This window comes from Pocillopora verrucosa, chromosome 5 (genome assembly GCF_036669915.1).
Source record: "Pocillopora verrucosa isolate sample1 chromosome 5, ASM3666991v2, whole genome shotgun sequence".
Lineage (NCBI taxonomy): Eukaryota > Metazoa > Cnidaria > Anthozoa > Scleractinia > Pocilloporidae > Pocillopora > Pocillopora verrucosa.
The window spans coordinates 20480554-20505390 of NC_089316.1; the positions used below are offsets into that span (position 1 = coordinate 20480554).

Consider the following 24837-nt stretch of genomic DNA (forward strand, 5'->3'; position numbering starts at 1 on the left):
CCTTTTCACTGCAGCCGCTGCGGCATTCATCATGTTCGTTGTGCCAATTTTTCAATAATCTTTTCCAAACCTGGAGACTTTTTAAACAGTTACCGCTATCCGAATCTAACGATAAACCCCAGTCAAGAGAATTTTTGGAAAGGGTCAGAGCCTGCAAGTTCTAACCATGGGGGCCCAAGCCAGCACGGCAACATGACGCGAGAAGAATCATAGATCGGAGCGAGGCAAGCTGTCGATGTTTGCATCTAATGGCGGGCGTTTTATCTCCTGAGTGGAACCGATTTCGTCCATGTCATTATTTCTTCAATGTAGAATTTTCCATCCGAACTGACGCAAACCACGCGATTATTTACACTGCATTAGCTCCTCTGTGACCAAGTCCAATCATTTATTCCGGTTCGCAAGAGGGAATTCTGTGAGGGCGACTGCTTAAGCAAATGGGTGTACAGAAAAAAGGGAAAAAGGGGGGAAAGGGGGGGGGTGTGCCATTGTAGGGGTCGATTTGCTTCTTGGGTACGGACAATGTAATGGTGTGCCACGATTACGGCCTACCCCGTACAAGACATCCCTATCAATTGCGGAATCAAGAGCTACACAGGTTGCCCAACACAACGGACGCCTTGTATTTCTCGCGACTTTGAATGTTCCTGAAGGAAGGAAATGAAGCTCCCAGAGATGCCATCCCTGTGTTGCGGCAAACACAAATATATATACAAATAACTGACTCAAAGACGCTTGCTCGAAACGAGATAAACAACAAAACAAGCGGGAAAACAACTTACATATCAGGATCCCTAGCACGCGGGTGTCTTGAATCAAACTTTATAAATTAACTTTGATGAGTAACACCGAACATAGAACAGGGCGATTAATGAAAAGCGGAGAGAGGAACGAGGTTGGAAGGAATTAATGGCACAAAGGCCAACTGTAACAACACATGTCACGCACTTTAAACAGTCCCGCAGGTACATGGCTGGCCCCTTAAACACCAACGGGGTTTTCACTAAAAATAGGCTAATTGGCTAGGGGACATCCACATTATAAAAAGCTCAGTGTCATCTTAAAACTATCAAATGATCATCAAAGGTCAATGGCTCCTCGCTGGGATTCACCCCGACGGAAATTCGCGCTCATAGTCCATCTTTAGACATCAACAGGACAGCTCTGAACGGGACGCCTCCGGTAACTTCACTTCCTCCTTGACTCTCCTTCCCTGCCGTATCAAGACAGGCGTCTGCTTAGAGCTCACTTCACCGTGCGAACGCGTCCATCCGAACTTCGGTTAGACTGCACAAACACGCGCCAGCTGCCAACGACTTGCGGGGAGCGTGTTATCATCTTTAATGATAACGATGTCCGGTCCACACCCACAGCTTGCCGGGATCATTGTCCACTTCTGACCGTTGTTTGTAAGCTAAGCAGGTATTCTGGCCGCCATCGGGGGTGACCAGAACTCGTAAGCCAAGATGTTTGGACACGCCCCTCCAACGCTTTCTACAGCAACTTGTCGGCTGCCGAGAAAAACACCAGATGGCAACAGAACAACGTTTCGTCTTCATAGTGAGACAGTGGTGTGGGTGTCAAAGGCTTAGCTAACCTGGGTCATTTAAGATATCAAACATTGTCAACGGACGGCGAGTAATGATGACCCTCTTGCACGGCAACGTTCCTAAGTGGAGCCGACCTCGGGTCGTCCCGGAAGGGGGGACAGGACACTTCTGACTGGGTACAGATCTGACCGCTCCCAAACTCCCAACCCATAGTGACTTGAAGATGGAACATTCATACGCGAAGGCGAACCAATCACAATTTCTTCTGAAGTAATTCTGCTTTGATGCGGTCTGTGGGCGAGTTTCTGCAAGCGCCAACCTTCACTCATGCTTGGGCGCCCAAACACAATTCGGTCCCCCCTGGTCGCTTCGTAGTTGGCGAATCGGCCCTCTGCGTCATATAAAACAACGAACGCGCATTTAATGGCATCCGTTTCAAGTGAAGTTGGAAGTCTTCAAATGAATGGTTTTCTTGAAGCTAAATCGCATGTGAACAGAACTCCGTACCTCTTGCATTTCTTTTCCTGCTTTTCCTTTGATGGCAATAGGGGCCAAAGTTAGGCCCACTACACACAAACGTGAAAGGTGGATGCAAGGGTTCAGTCGTTCCTCTGGCAGATCTGCCCATCTATCTGCTCTACCACTGCAGAACCGCCATCTTTCTAACAGACCAACACAGCTCCAGATGTAGCCTTCCAACTGCACTTGGTTTCCACCACACGATCCAGTAACCGATTGGCTCTTATCGGGGGAAAATCTCATTCAAGGTCATGCCCCACCCTTGATGCTTTATCTTCTCCGTGAAAGTAACCTGAGAATGATGTAGTCATCGTGGCTTTCTTCGAGGTAGGATCACAGGAACTTGACTTCAAAACGGAGTGAAGCATTTGCTAAGGCGGCCGCCAACAGCCGTAGAATCCCTGCGAGTGCAAGGAAGGGGATCTGTAGCTTATATAGGGAGGATGGCTTCGGAACTAAACTTTATCTCTGGTGGTGCGGCCAATCTGAATCTTCGAGGGGATTTACACCATGTTTGTTGAGGACTTCAGCGACTTAAGCTCCACTCAGGAAAGGCTGGTACACTGGGACGGACTTGATGATTACATTCCTCTGCTAGAGCTTCTTGAAGATCATTGCACTTGAAGCATGGCCTTCTGTAGTGCTGACCTTGTGCTCTGCAAAGGCTGGCTCTGAAAAGTCGTCAACCTTTGAATATACAGAAGATTTTAAGGCAATGGCTCGTCTTGCACGGAACCCAATCAGAAATAGGTACTCCGAAACGGTACTGTAATCTTCAGCTCCTTCTTCGTTCGCCATTGTAGCTGAGCGGTGACTTTCCTGACCTCAGGGTCACATTGAAGTACTTTGGCTCGGATCTGGCAACACTTTCTTAACGTTCTTATCGAAGGGCCATTCATTCTCCTTCTGCCACAAGAATGCATGTCCCGTAGACCACTTCGAAGTAACGATTGCATTTGGACTGAGGACCGCGGGAGGCATCATCTGCCGGGTTTAGCTTAGTTTCAACGTATTTCCACTGATCCACTGAAGTCGAGTCTTGAATGAGCTGAACTCGATTGGCAACGAAAACATGGAATCTACGACTTTCATTGGCAATGTAGGCCAAAACACCTTGCTGTCAGACCAGAAGAACTCTTGGACGTCATCAAGGCTTAGCTCCTGACGTATCTGTTGGCTTATCTTCACAGAAGTCACCGCGGTCTTTCAATGCTATACGAATTTGAAAGTGTCTGACTGAATACACCACTGAGCACCGAGTGCTCGTTCCATGGGTAACTTGTCAAGATCGAGGTTTATGCTCTTGAGGTCATCAGCTCTGTCAATCAACGGGATGTTCTTTATGACCTCCTTCTTGTTGGAAACGAACTTCTGCAGGTGAAACCTCCTCTTCTGCACATTTCTTTAACCGACTTGATCAAATGATTTGCCTCCTTATCGTGGCACAGGACTTTAATCCATCATCCACATAGAAGTCGTTCCGCAGAAAGTCAGCGGCAGCTGATCCCAATTCGCGCTCGTTATCTTGCGCAGTCTTCTTCAAAGCGAAATTGGCGCAACCAGAGACGAGTTGGCACCGAAAAGGTGCACAGTCATTCGGTACTCAACGGATCCTTCGAAAAGTCTCCATCCTCCCACCACAGGAAGCGCAGTAGATCCTGGTACTCTTCGGCGACGTACACTTGATAGAACATGGACTCATGTCACACATTATCCCCACCTGCTCTTGATGGAACCTGTATAGGACACCTGTAAGAGTGTTCGTTAGGTCCGGGCCTTGTAACAGGTGTTTATTCAGAGACTCTCCCTTGAACTCTGCGGCACAGTCGAAAACAACGCGAATCTTAGTTGGTTTCTTCGGATGGTATACTCCGTGGTGTGGGATATCCCAGACGTTTCGTTGTTCCGTATATGACGACGAAGAGGCGCTTTGTTTCACCTGTTCGACAAAACCCTTCTCTATCATATTCCCTCGTCACGGTATCTTCTGTCGGCCATGAATCTTCTTTTGAGTTGTAACAAACGACGAAAGCTGACTCACGGTTTTTAGGAAGAACAACATTTGGATTCTTCAGGGGCAGGGGCAGTTTCATAGTGGCCATTTTCTAGTTGGATAATTCCTTCCCTGGCGATGGCGAGGAATCTTCTGTCTTCTTTCGAAAGCCCCGATCCAGGAATAGAATTCTCTGAGAAGTCCCGTTCGAACATTCGTGTCACTGCGAAGGATTTATTTCTTCCTTAGTTTGGTAATTGAGAACAAAGCTGCGGTTGCCACAGCGGCCATGATCCACTTCATACGCAAGGATTCGATTACAAGAAGACGCTAAATGTTCTCCACAGTCCGGCTGGATACCTTCTAACGGACTGACAGGACCAATTATTCCCCATCCTAGGAGCGTGCAGACGGCATAAGGGTCTTATCCCCTTACCCAAATAACTTCTTTAGGCTTGATCGCCTTCGGACAGTTGCAGCCAATTAGCAATCCCATTTCCAGCTTTCTGGATACGGCATAATCTTGTCTTTGATCTTTTGGAGATGTGGCCACCAGCTGCAACTCAGGACTAGGAATCTGATCTCTTCTGGATGGTATCCGGTGTCTGGAGTACTTCCTAGGTAGCTCGACTTGAACGCGTTGGTCTATCCTCTCAACCACCAGCCCATCCACTCTGCAAACGTTGATTTCTTCACTTCCGAGCATGGTACTAAGGATAAGTTTCGAATTGACTCCAGGGATTCCAAGTTTCTTTCACGTCCGTTTGATAGACGTCGTGTCACTTTAAGCTCGGGGGACTCTACGAAACACATAGACTGGGATGATTAAAGAGTTCATTACAATGCCTTGCCCACTCACAGCGCTACACACACCGACATTGGGGTTGGAGATTGTACTGTCGTCGTTCGCGACCTCTGCACTTACTTGATGACTTTGGACCGGATCGGGCCGATATGATTCAGGAGTATTCTGGTTGCTAGATCCTTCTTTATACGTAGGGTCATGAAGTGGAGTCGGATGCTGCCTACCGCATTTTCTCGCAATTTAACCTAGCTCGACAGTTCTTCGATTGATGACCTCTTTTCAGGCATCCAAAGCAGAGGCCTTTCGGATCTAACCAGTGCCAGACGCTCGTCAATGCTCTTCCTGCTTAGTTCTTCGCACTGTGAGTTGGGTGGCTACCGCCGCAGAAGACGCACGAACTTTGCTGTTTCGGCTCTTGCTCTGCATTAGGCCTTCCTCTGCTCTCCCTAGGCGGGTACAAGAGGAAAACCATGCAAAACTGTTAGCTCCCTGACTTCTCACTATTCGGCTTCTGTCAGGCGCCTTGTTTTTTTACTTTTCAACGCTTCTGGAGAAAAACCGGATCATTTGCGAGATCTGCTTCTTCTCTGACAAATTCTACAAGATCGTGGAAAGGATACCGTTCCCTCCGTTTTCTTCAGGACATCACGTGCTTGGCGACACCACCTGGAGCCTGACTTGAAGGGTAGTTTTGTGCTTACTCCTGTAGGAACCTTGTTGAATTTAGATCTTCCATGTACTTCATGGACTGCATGGCTCCTTCACAACGGACAAGAAAATCAGAGAGATCTTGAAGACCGGAGCTATCCTCCTTCGACTATCTGCAGCCAATTTCGCAATTTAGCCTTATAAGCTTCGGCTACTCGAAATGGGTTGCCGAAGCGCTGAGCCAAGAGCTTACGAGCTTCTTCATAACCTTCGTCAGAATCCCAGGTCAAGAAACCTTTCACGACTTCGTGGACTTTGCCGGAAGTATACTTGCTCAAAAAATACAGTTTATCCTTTTCTGAGTCAACTTTCTCCTCTATCATAGCATCGAAGGCAGCTATGAATGTCGGAATAATCGAAATAACTTCCTTTAAAGACAGGCGGTTCTTGAGAAGGACGCGTACGTGCTCTTTGCTGGTTGACAATTAGAGCGCTTAATTCCGTTTGTTTCGCTTGGAGACTGACTATTTGTTTAAGAGTCGCTTCTTGATGTGTTGTTAGCTCGTCTCGCTCTGGAGCGAAATTGTCTACTCGAATAGCGCTGGTCTTTATTGCGGCGTCAACGGCGCGAAAGGAAGTGCTTCCGGTCTCAACAATGAAGGTTCGTGTTTTATGACTCTCATCGGATTTCATATCTTTGCGAACTATAGCAATTTTCACTTCTTCGTTCATGACCAATTGATAGCTTCCTCTTCAGCATCTGCCAAGGCGATCTCCCTTTCCAGCTGAATTCTTCTTAAATTGGTTTCCTGATCCAGGTAATTCATTTCGACCTTTAGCTTCGCTGCTCTGGTCGCCGCCTCTACTCTCTTTGACATGACCGACGACCTAGAAATCTTGAAGAACCTGAAACCCTTGATCTTCCAGAACGGCTTGATTCAGTTTCTTGCCTATTAGATTCGAATTTTCATGCTCTCATTGTTCGACTGAACGAAGGATTTCGGATAGTCGCACTCGACATTCGATAAACTCCCGATCGCACAAATCGAAATATCGGTAAGCGGCACCTTTAGCGCTTTCATTATCAAGTAACTCGTCATACGATCGGTATGCCTGGTTAAGTTCCTCTTTAATTACATCCAGGATTTGTCTTTCCTTTTCTAATTCGTCGGTACCCTGGTGGGAGTCGAGCAATGTGTAAATTCTTCCAACATGTTTACGGCAATTTGTTTTCCACTTCTTGTTTCTTAAAGCGCGAACTTCCAATTGATAGGCTCTGCCTTTGGCAGTCAAAGTCCGCTCGTGCGGTTCTCTAAAATTTGGAGGATCGTGTTTCCTGCCACGAGGACTATTGGCTTCGTCTAAACTAAGGTCTCTTAAATCGCATGTTTCATTCGGAATTTCAACTTCTGCTTGTTCCTTCTCCCATGAGAGAATCTTTCGAACTGTAGCTCGAGGCGATCGACTACCACTATCGCTCATCCTCAACGAATTTTAATTCCAGCCAAAGGCGTCAATTGGTGATATTTTACTGTTGCGGCAAACACAAAATATATATATACAAATAAAGACGAAAGAGCTTGCTCGAAACGAGATAAACAACAAAACAAGCGAAAACAACTTACATATCAGTCCCTATACGCCGGTGGCTTGAAATCAAACTTTATAAATTAACTTTGGATGAACACCGAACATGAACAGGCGATTAATGAAAGCGGGAGAGAGAAACTATTTGAAGGAATTTAATGGCACAAAGGCCAACTGTAACACAAATGTCACGCAAGGTTAAAAGTCACGCATTTATACTCTGACTGAAGAAATCGGTGAATGAACTGAACACTACAACCCACACTCTCTTGCCTTTATGATTCTTAAAGAAAGAGGATTGAAATTTGTACTTTTTAGCCAAGTGGGAAGGCCAAACGGGAAAATGTTAACTTGACGTCATGACGCTTGGACAGAACTGTTAAGTTCGCTAAAGTTTTGTCTTTTCAAAGACGACAATTAATTTCAAAAGTTTTTATGATACACTGACCACGTTTTCTTGAATTTTGTACGAAGAGAGGTTTTGTTTTGCAAGTTTCAGCACTAGCGGGGAAAGGCCAGGATGAATTGATTTTGAAAGTAACGTTACGGGCGCGCAAGCACTGAGAAAAGATATCTTGTAGACTTATAATACATTATATCGTCAAGTTCAGGTTGGTAAGGGTTAATCAATGGTGACAAGGAGCCTGTCAATTGTATCATGGAATTACTGTTTAAAACGAGATATAAATCAAAGAGAACTTCCAAAAGCAAAGCAACCGATAAGCAAAGTGGTGGTCAAAGCAGAAAGTAAATATAGCTTGCTAAACTTTTGAATCTTGATCGAAAGAGTAACCGCAAGGCAAAACAAGATATCGATCCAACACGACGTATGAAAATGATTGGTGCAATTTTATTAGAGTGAGTAGAACTAGTTCTTCTAAATCAAATGCTAGGTGATCGATAATTTCGTGTGGAGCCCTTTAGCTGACGTGGCGTGCGTTGTAAGCGAAGGAGCGGTACTCAAAACACGTTTTAACTTCCAAACGGTAAAAAAAAATTCCCTGCCGAACTTCCTAATCCCGACAGATCATAGCAACGAGGTTCTCACGAAGGACATGAATTATTTTACTGGATAGATGACCTCACAGCTCTGTGTCAATGTCATTCTTTGTGGGAGTCATTGTTGGACTGACGGCATTGCACCATTTTGCGCACCCAAATTCCATGTCACGATTTACACGATGGACAATACCTTGACGCTCTCATTGGTGCAAGCATACCCCAATCCTGTGATCTGATTGGTGCAGGATACATACCCTAACCGTGTGATCTGATTAGTGCCAGATACATTTCCCTTATTGTGAACTAAGTGGTGCAAGATATAACAACAGATTTTCATGAGTTTAGTTCAGCTGATCTGAAGATTTTGAATGCAGTTTGGAATAGTTAAGTGCCACCACTTATTTTTCAAGGACCAACAAATTCGCAATTTGCATTCTTTCAAAAAATTAACGGGCGCTTTTTCATTCCAAGTTGCACAAGAAAAATCCTTGTGATGAGTTAATCTCAAAAATGAAATGTTGCTTTTTTAACAGTTTTTCAAACCGTGAAAAGATTCAGAGCCCTGCTTAACAGTTTGTCACCTGTTAAACCATGATTCAAGTATGTCTGCATTGCATTACCTCTCCTCCAAAGATGTATGTCGTAAGACCCGCATTCCTGTCAGCCAATCAGAATGAGTAAATGGTTTATGTGCGCAGCAGAGACCCGCTTAACTCAAAGTCACTTAGCTCGAACTCCCCGCTAACTCGAACTAAATGCGATTTGCTCTGGATTTGACCTCATTTAATCACTGATGGTAAAGCATAAACGGCAGAAATCGCCAGAAAACAAACACCGAGTCACACAACGCGTGACGCGTTCATTAATAAATTAATCGTTGGCTTTTTCTCGAGGCACGAGTTTGGGCCACCTGTGCTCGCTCAAGATAAACATAACATCAATACACTGATCTAAGATTACCTCTGCGCTACAAGATGCTCCACTCTTGAGGTCTTGACTTCTCCCTTTATCTTTAACAAATTCGCATTGAGTGCACTCGAAGATCCTCTTTCCGTCTTAAAACTTTTTAAAGAGACAAATGTAAAGTGTAGAAAAAGACAATCCCTTTTTAGGCTGGATACTTTTACCTGACCAACTTCCGGTTTCAAGTCACGTGAGAGATAACCGCTTTCTGAACATTTTCCGCATATTTTCCGAAACGTCACGGAAAAAAGATAAGTCCCAGGTCGATATCGACCGCTCTATACTATAAAAGAAAATATATTAGTCTTTTCCATTTTTCTTTAGCTCTTTCATGTTACATCTTCTTTTATTCCACCTTGCAATGCTGGATTGATGAAAATAGTATTGAAATTTGTAGTTACTGGGTGCCCGCTAAATGCAGTCTCACTGCTCTACTGTATAATTATTTGACCCAAAAAAGAAAACATAATCAATAAGCAGCTGTCGTGACCGAAGTGTTACATTGAATTTATTGATAAGTTCGTGGCGCAAGTACAGAATTATGAGAGGTGATTTGGGTTGATTGATTGTGAGATTGTGAGTTACTAGTGAGTAGGAGAATAAAGTAATTTATTATATACATACCGAGATTTACGCGCTAAAAAGCATCTAGATACAAATAGTCTCTTCGCGCTAGAGAAGCCGGCTGATGGGTCATACGATTTTTTCACTAGTGAAGAACAGCGTATCGACGCTCTGATTGGCTACATCATTATCTTCACCAGTGAACAACACTTTGTCGCTCACTCGCCGCTCCTCTTTACTGACAATAGCACATTTTTAAGAGCATAGGCACATTTTTCTTCAGAGAGATGACTTAAAATCAGACCAACCGTTTTCAGGGCCTAGATTTACCAGTAGAAGAGTTCATAGACGGACAGGGAAATGAAAACACCAAGAAAAAGACCAACCACGATGTTGCTCTGTTCCATGGATTTCTTGTTTTGAAATGCGAGACGAGACAAAAAATGAGCAACAAAAATGAAGTCTCGGGTTTTCACTTCTGTATTTCAAATTTTGAACTTCCCTAGAACTATTTCGACATATTTTCAGGATTTCTTATTTTATACTAACTATTTCTGCCTTTTAACGGCATTTTTGCTTGATAATTTAAATGTAAAGTATTTGACAAGGAAGCCATTTCAGTGCAACTCTCGAACTGTGAGGCGGCTCGACCGCCCGTTGTTCTCCTTTGAAAGAAAATAAAGATATGTTTATCTTTGAGTTCTGTTTCCTTATGAATCTCGGTATGTATATAATAAATAAGTTATTTCACGGCTAGTTTGCTTGTGCGATTTTTTATTCACTCGTTGTGATAACAATCGTACGCGCTCACCAACCAACCGTGAAATAATCTATAAGTACATCAAACCAGTGTGATTTTTTTTGTTGCGAAGCGTAAAATGATTCATAGGCTTGTCAATGTAATGCGAGAGTACTTAATTAGCGAGTGAAACGGAAGTGTTTGACATAGAACGTGAAATTAATTAAAGTTCACAATAACATTCGCGAGGATCCGAGCGGCCTGCGAGCGCTACGTAAATTTAAGTCTCTTTCCTACAATTTTAACGACGATAGAAATAAGTACACAATCATAGCACGAATGGCAATTTAATAATTTCAAAATAATTCACTGACTTGTGTAGGCGCAAGAATTTGTACTATCATTTTGTTAGTGTGGGTGTTTCATAGTTTTCGTGTTAGGTTTTTATTTTCTCGTCTTTCATTAGTGTCCTTTGTCAGTTACCAGTTTTGTACTTGTTATATTTATTTGCATATCGTATATAATTGGTTGCGCGTAATTTATTTGGTTAGTCTAGTGAAAATTACCGTTACATATCTAGCTCTGGGTTTCATGTTTTCGTCTTTGGGTTGGTCACATTCGTCTTGTAAGTATCCTTGTTTATCTCGCTTTGTCGTTTTCCAGTACTTTCACTCATACGATGTAAGTTATTTATGCTCATTCGCGTGTTTGTAATTTTGTCATTTTCAGTTACCGTAACAATGAGTCAAGTTTGTTCTAGTAAGTTTGAAATACGTGTGATTAGCGTTTGCGGCTATAACTTGTACGGCTTAGCTAAGCCCAAGATGGCTTGTTTACCTGCGTGACCTGACTATCACGTAACAGCTGTTGTACCTGGTCTGTTGTCCGTGATCTACAGATTTATTGATTTGTGACACAATGAACGATTATCTGTTCTGTCACGACAATGCCAAAGTTAAATTGTGACAGCTAACTTATGCCAGACCTTTGTCTCTGAGTCAGCATAGAGGCCAGTGAGCCGCTCAGCAAGGACCTTGTTTTCGAGAGAGATTTCGACTGTATTATGTTCTGGACATACAGGAGTATCATTTAACGCTTCAAACGATTGGGCAGATTTTTGATAATCATTCGAGTTCATTCAAATTCTTTCATTCTAGTGAGTCAAAAAATGTATAAAAAGCCACAGTAGTTTTTTTGAGTGGTAAACTAAAATATTTTTGCCTTGCTGCTTGCTTTCATTGTACACCTGTATGTCCGTACTTTTGTTGACCATTACTGGTGAAATTTTTAGGTAAATATAAGTGTTAATGGTCTTTCTGGAAAAATTGTTCATTTTCAATATCAGGGCTGTGAATGCTCACCTCAGTTTTCTATTTTTAACGTCGTGGAGTTTATTGAACCCTCTTCCTTAACTTAACAGATGGGAATATTTTAGTAGAAATCGCTTTACTTCAAAGATAACTTTCCCGCTTCTTTTGTTATGCTTTTCAAATTTAGTAGATTTAGAGAAAAATAGATCCACGCGCTCGATCGTACTTAGGAGAAAAACAGCCCAAACAGGACTACTACCCAAGAGAAACAGAAACAGGTGAAGAAAAACAGAGGGAAAGGTTCTGCCCTCAGATAACAACAGCCCAAATAGGACTGACTACCCAAGAGAAAATTAAGGACTGATTACCCCAGATAATGGATAGGAAATAACAAAAGAACGAGAGCATGTTTAAGATTTCATACTTAAAGAGCTCCTTAGTGTAGACGCCAGAAATGTGTTAATCATTTTTTCTTTTAAATTTTATTTATCAGGAAAGTCCTAGCTTTTAATGATGAGGTTTATTTTTTCCTGAGAAGCCCATTTTATACACTTTAAAGTGAGATATTGTAGGTGTTATTGCTGTAAATATTTGTTGAGATATGAATTAAAACTGAACGTGGACAGTTTTTGCGTTTTTTTAGATGATATGAATGATTTAAAAGGAGGGGTACTCAGTGGAAGGAAGTTGCTTGATCAAGGGAGGTGTTTAGTAAGAAACTATAAGCTGTACTGACTTAGCTGTCGTTGAAGCTTAAAAAGTTATCAATAAAGTAGAAATAGAATCAGGTTTTCCTTTTATTTAGGAAAGTGGGCAAGCAGCAGGATAGTGATAATTCTAAGGGGGGAGCTTGTTTGATATAATGGCCTTGGGGGAGGGCACTTCTCAGAACGAATGCGCTTATATGAGGAAATACAACAATTTGTCATAGTGTTAGACTTGAAGATGCTGATAATCCTATCGTTGCAGCAATGAAAAGCTGATTTACCAGATCTTTTTTATTCTTTTGAGAACTATTATGAGGGATACTTGCTGTTTAGTCAACATCAAGAATATTAAACAAGTAAAGGAAATTATGAACTCACATTTCTGTTCAAAATTATTCTGAACTTATCGATTGTTAATGCACAGGCTTCCCAAGCTCACGTCTCCAGAAAAAGCAAACAATTAACTCATCACTTTGTCCTATAGCAGGAATAGCAGTGACGGCAAACAAGATTAAAACATCAGAGAACGCGGGAAACCAAAACGGACACACAAGATGTGAGTAAATCCTAGTGATCTCACATAAGGGCTTGTTATTATAGGCTCCTGTCTTACATGTAAATTGCTCATATTTCGAAATATTTATCATTGTAAATCGAACATATTTCGTTCCCCATACTATTCCTTGTAATGTGTTCAAAATCTCAGTGGTTCCTCTTGTAACTTAACACTGAGTTACACAACGCGTGACGCTTTCATTAATTTTTCTGGAGACCGGAGCTTGGGATGCCTGTGCCCACAGCTGTCATTGACAACACTCCTTACCAGGAGTTTTTAGTTTACCTAACAGATCCTGTAAGTTAAAAAAATATCACATACCTACTGCTTGCACTACTTCCTTGTCTCCCTGTGTTTGTCCTCTTGTTTCACTTGAAGTGTCTGGAGCTGCATAGAATGAAAACACTGAAGTTATAATCATGACCCTCTTTAAGTTCTATCAATGATGATTTTAGGAGGTCAGTGAAAATGATAATGTCGCTTAATTAGTTTTAAACAGCTCTTAATTTTTATGTCATAAAAGCCAGGCAGCAGTTTACTGTTCACAAAATAAGCTTTTGAGTCAACAACGCCACGATTCTCTTAAAATGCGAATTGAGGCCTCAAAGTGAAAACCAAACTTTCGGACTTCAAGCGAGGCTTATAGCTAGTGACATTATAAAGATTCCAAGGCCAGGTAAATATTGTGTTTGAGTAAAGAGATGTCCAAAAAGTATTGTTTGATAGAAGATTTTGTATCAAAACGTAGAACTTTCAGAATTTGCAAAATAATGCTGTGCAACATTAACAGATAATATCTTCAGACTTCAAGACTATCCTTCAACAACACTTAAGCATTAAATGTTACAGATGTATTTTATAACTCTACTCTCTGACTTTCTGGGATCTGTTGTACAGTTCAAACAATATCACGCAGGCTAATTTTTCAGAAAAGAACCAAATTAGGGCATAACCTGCAATGTTACATGTTCATTCACCCACCTGGTGCAGACTCACTTTGTTCCCTTCCATCTCTTTTCCCAACTTCTAGGCCACTGTGTGGAAGATCACCTAAAGAAAGTGAAGAGAAATATTTATGAGATAAGCTGATATCATAGCCAGCAAACATATTTATTATCTGCCAATCATTTTGAAGCTTCAACAACTTCCCCCCTCCTCCTGTGCAACCCACAGGGAAATGCCTTACGTTCATAAAACAGAAGTCTTTTAAATCAAAGGTATTCGACGGATACAGTAAAACATAGGAATCAGGAATAAATAACAAACACCAATGAAATAAAGAAACAATCAAAACTGTTAATGGTGTGGGTAAGAGGGAAAAAAATTATCTTAGAAGCTAGAAATATATACCTTGCCGCTTGCTTGCTTGCTTGCCTGCTTGATTGCTAGTAACATGTGCACAGATACCTAAGAGGTAATATATTAAAGTAATTTCGCAGTAAGAACATGTTAGCCATTGGCTCTATGGAGGTCTATGTCTTACATGCTGAACAAATTGCTCTATTTTAAGGAGATGACTAATATGTACCCTGCCTGTACCCAGTCCAGACCTCTCAGTTGTCGATGTCTAGATTCATATCGATAAAGATTAATGTTCACTAAAATCTTCGACATGTACACACTGAGAAGTTCTAGAAACAACTTCCTACATTTTGGGAAATACCTAGTACCTTAAGATGGTATGCTATTACTATGGTTGTTGCAATCAAATCTGTGATTTGTAAATTCATTTGTCAGTATACTCAGTGCCAATAACTGATGTAACTTTCTGATTACAGATTTCCCATTACTACCGTCTGATTAGTATTACCACCATAAAGAGTTTAAAAGCTCACGTTTCGAGTACCATTTGCTCTGACTACGCTAACGCTAAAAACGTCAGCTTTTAACGCCAGCTTTTTAACTCTTAACGATGGCCAATTTATGTTATCAACTCAGTTGACAATACTAAATTATACTCTCTGGTATCCGCCAGTTTCGCCCCATTTAATTTTCGACCCAGCAACTTCGTCCCGCATCAAAATGCCGAAAGCATAATGACTAAATTCGGATAAAAGCGTCCTAAAAAGGTGAGATCATTTTGGAGGACGCCTCTAAGGAACGAAACAATAGCGCAATTAAGCGACCTCGAGCGTTTACAAGTGTATCCTTCTGTTTTGACGTGCCGGTGAACTCCAAGGAATGGTTGAAAACAATTTATGCCTTCAAGTTTTTTCGCTCAGTGTCCTCAAGTTTGATTTGTATTCATTAAAACAGAGCATTTTCAGAGCTTTAATAAGGGACCTTAAACGAGCATATTTGATGAGTGTAGGCCAAAGGTTGCATTTTACTTCTTGTTATTGGCGTTGTAATTTCTGCACAGCCAACTTTCACCGGCGCGTATGAAGCATGAATTCCAAAGAATGACTGCAGAAATTTTATGCATTCAAGTTTTGTTCGCCAACTGTTTTCAATTTTGATTTTCATAAAATAGAAAAGGGCATTTTGCGAACTTAATAGAGACCTTTGAATGAGGTGCGTGTGAGGCATGTCTTGCAAATCATCCTTTCTCTAACATTCCCATGAGCGCGTGCCAGATCACGATCGAAATTTACGAAAGAGAAGAGATAAACCTTCAGTAAATAAACTTCAGTAAATAAACTTGGATCAGAATATGACGCAGAGAGCGCGTGGAAGAAATGGACAAGATTTTTAGTCAAGTTCACTGCAAACGCAAACGGCAAATGTCGCCTACTTTTCTTCTTATCCAATAAACCAAACTCACAAATATCTTCTAATTACAATAAACGCAGATATTTTTACATTAGTGCTCTTAAAGCTGAAAGGCAGACGAAACTGAAAAGAGTCCAGAGAAAGAAGTACAGAGATATGCAGGCAAAGTTGTTTGTGCACTGGGATGAATACCAGCAGGGAAAGAAGAGTACCTCGCAACTTCTCAGGTCGTGTTCGTATTTGAACGGACTAAGAGCTAATTGATTGAAACCAATCCGTGAATAGAGTGGAAATAGACTTCAGTCGGAAGTGATCTGTGAGCGGGTCACGCCACATGAATTCAAACTTGCTTGATTCGAGTTTACATAAAATATATAACATGTTAGTTGTACAACACAGTCGTTTTAGAAACGCCTTCAATCACAAATAAAAGTTTTTTTTTCTTTAATAAAAACATCATCGAAGCATTATGAATAAGCAAAACACAAAAAACACTGTGCACATGCTTGGCACATTTACATGAACATAAAGCCACATTCGGTGAATTGTCTAATTTGCATGAAATCCACACAATTCTTGTTTCCGTATCTTTCCATAAATACTTTTAAATATAAACCTGTTGCATAAATACAAATGTTAAAGGACATAAAATGTAAGTTGGACATAAAAACACATATTTTATGAGGGGGTCAAACTTGGAGTTGACACGGGTCGAAGTTAAACGGAGCGAAAATGAAACGTAAATACTTTTAAAATACAAATCTGTTGCATAAATACAAGTGTTAAAGGACATAAAACGTAAGTTAGACATAAAAACACATATATGATGAAGCGGGTTGAACTTGAAGTTGACACGAGTGGAAGTTACACGGGACGAAACTGGCGTAATTCTACTCTCCCACCGACGCATAAGAAACTCAATTCATCATATTTAACACACGTAAAAATGCTTTTCGTAAAAACGCCTTTCGATGTTGGTAGCTTACCGAACTCAAATGAAGTTTGCCGAACGTTCGTTTACCTCAACCGAATTTTAGGTACGTACCATACAATAACCTCACCTCGTATGGGATTCGATGGATGCCTGCTCTTTCTCCCTAAATTTCTCAAGCTTTTAAAAGGATTGCTCATTATTCTCCCAAAATTAGCATAGATTCCTTTCGTTCCCAACTTGCTGTGTAAAGAATTCCAGCTGGGCAGAAACCAAATTTACTAAAAAAACTTTCGAACTCTGGGCGTGACATTTTTCCGCTGGCAGAAACTCAATGGCGCCAGTAGTTCTAACGAGAATTCCCATTGGATTAAATTCTTGCATTTCGGCCAACAAGACCAATCTTTACTTCTCCGTTCACTTCCTTCTGAATGTTGATTAGCTTTAAGAAGAGACGGGAACCAAATTTAAGTTATCAGAACCAACTGGAGCTGGCTGGAACCGAGGACTGATTAGTAAGTAATCAACGAAGTAACTAATATTTAGTCCAGTCCGATGTTTGACTAACAAATTTTAGACTCAATGATATTAGTTTCCATATATACTCCATATACTCGACTGTGTTTGTATACTCAATACCAGATTACGTCTAATTAACCTCTCGTCCTTCAAGTTGTTCTTATTTATCGACCAAATCTACCACTTTCCGAAGAGATTCGCCACAGTTGCCGTTGATTAGGAAAAAAACTTAGAAATTTCAGCAGTTCAATGAATAGTAATTAAGGTGTGAATGAAAGTGATCCTCGCAGTAATGTGCACTACTTGGGCAGTAGTGAAAATAAGGCCTGAAAAAAACTCAGGCCTGTACGGGATTTGAACCCCGGTGCAGCGCTCTACAAACTGAGCTAACAAGCCAACTTGCTGCGAGGATCACTTTCATTCACGTCTTTATCCGCAGTTCAAATATACGACTTTCATATATTCTTAACTGTTTAACAGTAATGAACGAAGCCAATGGGCGCAAAAGCATGACTGTATGCGAGTTAAGGATAATGGAATAAACAAGTTACGGTCCAATTCAGGTGTAACTGCTTCAGGATTATTTTATCACAGTGCATTGCATTTTCATGTGACCTTGCTTCTTCCTTGTTCCATAACGTACTATTTTTAAGCACTGACTCAACTTCCGCCTATTTTGATTAGAATTACATAATTAAATAAAATCTCGCATTCTGATCGGTCAACGAAGCGAAGTATTTAGCGTTTAATTGCGAGTTGAAAACGAGGCTAGGTGATATTGTTTCGCATCCACGTAAATATAACAACTATCGCCAAATTGTAACAAAGTTTTCTACAATGTCATTTTAAACTGTTAGCAAAACCATTGACACCTTTTGAAGAGCGAAAAACGAACAAAAGCGTTTTGCAAAGTGAGTCAGAGGTTCTTCCCTGTTTTGAAATGAACTACAAATTCTTGGAGAGGCATAAAAGCGAGAAAATCCTGTGAACACGGCCTAGAAAATGGCAAGCAAAAGTTCAACCACACAAGACGAAGAAGCGACAACGGAAGAAGTGCCAGGGTCGATTGCCATACGTGTAGAAGAGGAAATAAATACCTTTAATCGCGATGTTAAACTTTCAGCGCTTTCGGTTGGACACTTCATTTCTTTCAGTTTTGCCACAAGAGAGATAAAAGGTGTAAATTAATTTCCTTCTCTTCTTGGAAAAAGATGTTAAAGATAAACGGCTTGTAAATTCAATGAAATACCACTATCATCCTTAAAATAGTGTGAAACTTGTTAAAAAGTTTGAAGACAAATGTAAAAACAAGCACAAGATAAAATTAAAGTTGTCGAAGATTCAAATGTGTACCACTGACCTTGCTTCCTATTCGCTATCGCAATGACAGTTCTGACAGTTTACTTTGAAATTGAAGACAAATGTAAAAACAAGCACAAGATAAAATTAAAGTTGTCGAAGATTCAAATGTGTACCACTGACCTTGCTTCCTATTCGCTATCGCAATGACAGTTCTGACAGTTTACTTTGAAATGGTTTTCTGGGGCACGCACTCAGGATAAAAACAAACAATATTAATATTGTTTTCATTTTTAACTCGTGAATTGCACGCATAAGCAACAGCGAGTTGTAGATACGATGTGGGGAATAGCACTCGCTCGCTCGCTCGCTCGATTGGTCAATTCCTGTAAACGTTTTTTCGATTTTAGGCTTTTGAGTGCATTTGATAGTTTTTGGCGAGCAATAAACGAACGAAATGGCGACCTTTGTTGCTAAGAATAGTGGTGGGGTGACAGAGAAGCCAATGATAATCTTAAAAGTTTTTTTTTTCGTTTTAGTTTCAACAAGCGGCGCCAGCGACTGGCAGGCATGCAAGGATTCACACTGAAATAACAGAACAACCTTGTTTTTCATAAAATTGTAATTTACAATCCTTGAACTTGAGAACGGTCCGAAGATTCATTGAAAATATCACTTACTGCGAAGCGCTCGGGTTTACAGATGTTCAAAAGCTTTTTCTGTTACGGCGTGAGATTGAGGACAAAATCGATCATCACGTTTGGTATCTTGTGTTTTTCCTGTGTGAAGCAACAAAAGATGCCGGCGACTAACGAAATTACAAGTTAACACGAAATCAAATAACACCTAAACAAACAATTTTAGCTACCGATTTTCAGTGAATTTTTAAAGAACAATTTTCTTTTGAGTTTCAAGACAATTTGAAGATTCAAAATACATATTACGTACTAAAATGCTTAGGTTATACACCACAAAATTGATAAATGGGCCTGAAATGAAATTCTATCTTGTTATTGATTATACGTTGCCTAGCACGTGACTAAAATCTACCCAGGCGGAGATCCAAAATGACGGTGGCAGTCTTGGCTTAGGTATATCACTCGAAACTCGTTCCCGTTTGTCTCATTTGATAAAGAGGGAATCGTTAATGTTTACATTAAGACAGTATTGCCTTGATTTTCTAATATTTACAATGATAGACAGTGAATTTCGATTTTCACGCACCCATTGAGTTTACTTCCAACCTTTTCTTTTGAACCAGAAACAGAAATGATATACGTTTAAAACACATGACATCATCCACCCCTGTCAAATGCAATAGCATGATCATTTCAATTGTAATGCCTTCTTATCCCAACGTTACTTTGTTTCTTTGCTACAATAGCGAACACTGAACTACTGCTCGTACTCTAGATATGACAATCAACCACAAAACTCCCTAAACCAGATAACATTAAACATAATCCAAAAAATCATGTGTCAATTTACGAGTTTGCTCACAGAGCACTTTGATTTCTTATTTTGATGCAATTATGAGATTCAGGGAAAATCCATTACCTGACTTATGAATTCCTGAACGATTTCGCGATTCATGCGATATCGGTTTTCGCTTGCAGTTTAACTCGGAATTCTCTCGTCAGGTGATAAATTTTCCTATAAAATTTACACTTTATGAAAAGAAATCAGGTAAAACGTTTTTGTATTTATTTCTGGTCATTTGTTGTCTTGAACTTTTGACAACTCCAACTTGATTATGGCCCGGTCGCCTGAGGGGGGAGGGGGAAATGTTATGGACCGGTCGCCTGAGGGGGGATGGTGGAGGGTTTTGAATGAGTCACGATTAAGTTTACATGATCCCCCCTCTTAGGCTGATTATCTCTCGTCAGCAATAATGCTTTTCACGATTTATCTGTTTCTATAACTTCCTAAAAAAGTTTTAACCTTAGTTCATTTTAACTCTTTTGGTACAGGAAAACCCTCCAATCAACGATCAGAGAGAAAATGGCGTATGTGACACAAAGGACATCCATAATTGTCTACCTTGTCTTTTATTTGATCAGTAGTCTTGTGATTTGCACCAGAGCAGACCTAATAAGTGAGTGCACCGACGCCACTATTTGTATTGGAACCTATGCTGACATCTACAAATCCTTAGCATCAGATGTGAACAGTTTTAACATCGAATCCGCCTTATATCCGGCAAATGAGCCTTCCTCAGTTCTAGTCTTCGTCAATATATATGATCAGAATGGACCAGATAAAGCAGGCAACGATTCCATACCTGCTGTAATGAAATACACATGGAGTTTAAGAAGCCTTTATGCTGTTTTTCCCGCTGTTTTCCTGGAGATCTCATCCCTTTTCTCGATACTGGTGACTCCACGCACGCAAGAACTAAACATCACGATTCCATACTTTTGCTGCAATGTTTCTGTAAAAGACAGGAAAAGAATGATTAAAACTGTACTGGCTGCCGTAAGTATTTCAAATAGCTATTTTTTATTAGCGCACAAAGCCCCATTCGCGAATTCAAGATGTTAGCGCAATGCTCAACCAGTTTGCTTAGAAATTCCGAAAAGTTTCTGATGAGTCTTTTAGCTGAGACGAAACGCAGCATGTTATTAACCACGAAATATTTTTTCACAAGTATTTAACAATTTCCATGGTAGAAATAATTAAAAATGTCCGTAATACAAAAGGCTCTCATTCAACTAAATTTCAATCTCACTTTACCTAAACCGTCACGTTCACATTTTTCTTTTCTACAAAAATATTTCGGAATCATCCTCACTGATACATTTTGAGTGGTTTGTGTATCAATATGCTGTTGCGGCTGCTCGACGCCCAGCCGTCACCTGGGTCCTCATACGGAACATTTAAGTTTTTCGTGCATGCCCGGTGGCGGCATCCTCGAACGGTGCCACGAGGCCACCGAGTTAACACCTTTTTATCTCGTTCGGTTTTTCGATTTTTGGTCTTAATGTTAGACAATGTAAAATTTTGTGCGAGTTTTCTCAAAGCCCTCGTGAAGGATTTTGGATTAAACTTTGATATTTCAAATGGTTAGTCACCGTTCGCGGCAACAATGCTTTCCTGAGTAGTTTGAAAATGAGAAGTTTATACCCTCCGTAACAAACAGGTATCTCTTTACATCCCTAGCTCTACGAGGGCCATTTCTGTACAAAGGCCACTGTCCCCTGTGTGGAGAGGGTTCAGTTATATTAAGTCGCCTCAAACTCAGTAAAATGTTACAAACTAGCTTAGTTTTTGTGCTTTTTCAGTTGTCTGTGTTCACTTAGTGTTTCAGATATCGGGCCTTGGCGGTCAGAAAACTTGATTTTGGAAACCAATTTTTGTCTTTTTTTGTTAGGTTTGTCTTTGTCTTATGCCATTCATTTAGCAATGGTTACGGCGTAGCTGTCAGTCAGGGTGCAAGAATTGTAAAGTTATGTTAGGCTTGTAAGATTCCATCTATCTCCGGCCTCGTTACTATGCCCTCTTAACACAGAATTTGTTTTTAAGAGGACATAGTAACGAGGTTGGCAACCCGATTGGTTCTTAGGGTAAGCAAAATTTTCTCCTTTCTCTGCCCACAGGTAGTGCTAACACTTCGTTAAATTCTCTTGTTATATTTTCGTGAATTAATAAGCAAGCAATCGTCATTCTTTTGACGTTTTAAAAAACATTTAATCCCCCGGCATTTCACCGCGTCGGATTGCCAAAGACTCCTGTTTACGCGTCCCATCAAATCCCATCAAATTTCCATAAAGGAAAACCTTCGTCGACCCTTGTGGAAATGCCTATTTTTCAACTTCTTGGATCAGTTGGTGCGAGTTATTTAATTAGCTAATGATATACAATACCGATGACGTCAGGAGCAAGCCTCTCGTCAACCTATCAGACGGGAAGAGGAAGAACATGCAAGGGGACATATATATATAAATATATCACAGCATATACATATAAGATTTCTGTTATTGGCAAATCAATGAGTGGTTTATAACGTCTAATTTACTGACTGCCAAAGGCCTTTTAAATCGAAAATGATGACTTCCGCTTAGGTTGTCGAAACCTTCGTCAGTGATCACTACCTCCAGAACTGCTTAAATAAAATACTCCTGCTATCACCAAAAACGGTTTTTCACTGTTACATGCTCCACTCTTATAATCACGTCTGATGTATAATTTTTTTTTCAGCTTCAAGACCTTGCTGTAACTCCTGGTTTGCGAGATCCACGCTTGAATTTTGCAGAATCTGTCATAGAAGGGCACATCCCAGACATGAAGACTACTGATCGTTCTTATTTAAGGGTAGTTTTGTGGTTTTCTTTCCTGTTCCCCATGTTTTTTGGTCCATTTTTATATTTTTGGGTCTTACAATACTTAAAAGATGACACTCAAGGCACATCACTCTCTGCGGGGAGCGATGGAAACCGTAGTAGGGTGGATTATATTTGTCGTAGATACGAAGAACCATTGATATGTTCAGTAACTCTATTTTGTTGTTTCCTGTTGCTGATAGAGGTCATGTTTGTTTTAACTAGAGTGTGGACATCCACCGAAATTTCAAAAAGAGGAAATATGTCGCGAGACTTTATTGTACTCCTTGCACTTATACCTGAATGGTTAGTGATATGCTGTTGTAACTGCCTTTGTTGTGAAGATTTGGATATTAGTTCATTTTCCAGCAGATTATTGCTGATTATGTGCACGAGCTTGGTTAGTTACCATTTGAGCTGGGTTGCAGTGGGTATCATGGCTAATCCAGCTTGGGGCGTTTCTATTTTGCTGATACTTTCCTTTTTTGGCATTACCTTATTTTTTGTAATCAATGAAACAACCCACGCAAATGACTTCCGCCTTTCTACCCTTTTCGCATATACACCTGGCTTCCTTGGTCTCTGCTTTGTTGTCGTCCCTCCAGTATTAGTTGGACAGTCATTTTATGGTCGGGAAACTGCAGATGATATTCTAAAAGCAGCGTTATTGTCTGTTATCGGTGCTGTGTCATGGCTGTACTTCAAATCTCGCAAAGCTTCCTCTGATACTTCACAGTGTGTTGAGGCTGCTAAGCAAACAGCAGCTGTAGCGAGGGCTCTAGCCGAAAAAATAACTGTACCTCAACGTGATGGGACTGAGGTTCATTCTGCAATTGTGGCAGCAGCTATAGCTACATCCTCTGCAGCTAGTGCAGCTGCGGCGGCGGCGGAAGCTGTGGCTGTTGCTTTGGCTGCAGCCAAGAATGAAAATTCAAAACTTAAAGCCGCGCAAGGTGGAAACGAAAATAGCACCCCAAATGGAAATGGATTAAGCGAGGAGACACATCCCCTATACGAAATCCAAAGTGCCTCCGGACGTTAAAACATCGAGTCTCGATCACTTTGAATCAATGTTGGTCTCCTTCCCCACTTCCCCCTCCCTGCTCTTACCTTTCGTGCAGGCTCTCTAAGAAAAATTAATCCTCGCGTTCTTGCCTTGTTTTTAATGGCGGTGGTCTAACAGTTTATGTAAGAGTACCAAGCGTTCGCTCGTCAAAATGCTCTTGCTTTATATTAAGGACAAATAATGATATTACGCAAGTTTTAGCTAGAAGTAAAACTCGCTCCTCGGGGCTTATGTGGCCTGGTACGTTTTTGAATTCACTTTGCTTGCTCCTAGAGAGCTCTAGCTCTTATTTCTTAGTTTATAACATGATATCGATTTCCTGTGACGTCTTTGGTACACACCCCATTGATTTAGACTTCATAGAAATAAAAGTATGCAAGCGAAGATATTTTATCATCTTGTTTAGTCATACAATCGAACGTCCACTATTCTCGGCTCTTATTGAATATGACAATCTCATTCATTCTTTTCTGAAATAATTTCTCATCTCCCTTTGACGGCTAGCTCTCCTCAGTTTCCTCCGCCCTCAAAGTGACCGAAGTGGAAAAGTTCGACTGTATTTGTTATCAGTAGCGTTTGAACAGGTTAGGAGGAAAACTTTTTGTAATTATAGAACATGCAGCATATCAACTTAATGCATTTTGAATTCATCTCTCAAAGCAATTGTTAAATTAAATATCATTTTTTCCTTCTTGGTAATTAGTGCTATGATTCTCCGAGAGTTGGACGTTTGTCATTAAGAAAATCTTACGACAACATTGCAATAGAGTCAGTTTTATTAAGTCACAAACATCAATTTTTTCATAGCATGATGATGTTACTGTAGCCTAAGCATGAAACTCACTTTCACTGTCATTGATTGTCTATGTATTTTAGTTTTTTATATGTTTCCTTTGTACTGCAGTTTTTACTTTAGTGTTAGGCAGGCATTTTATGGAAGGAAAAGTATCGATTAAACTAAACCGTTTTTCTCGGCATCTTACAGTAATGTTATGGATAGTTTTGTAATCTCGAAGTGAAAAAACCTGTAACCCGAAACTGTTCCTCT

The 24837-nt window shown here is 40.6% G+C and overlaps 2 protein-coding genes and 1 pseudogene across 2 annotated transcripts in view; 1 reads left to right on the forward strand and 2 right to left on the reverse strand.

Moving 5' to 3' along the window:
• Positions 1-2867, reverse strand: part of LOC131777647 (uncharacterized) — a 10319-nt pseudogene extending 7452 nt beyond the window's left edge.
• LOC131796473 (ankyrin-2-like) overlaps positions 1-24837 on the reverse strand; it is a 178383-nt gene that overhangs the window by 116307 nt on the left and 37239 nt on the right. The window lies entirely within an intron of this gene.
• LOC131796477 (uncharacterized) lies at positions 18108-23765 on the forward strand. Its single transcript, XM_059114070.2, has 3 exons — positions 18108-18166; positions 20375-20879; positions 22602-23765. The coding sequence occupies exons 1-3, from the start codon at positions 18108-18110 to the stop codon at positions 23763-23765; spliced, it is 1728 nt and encodes a 575-aa protein (XP_058970053.2).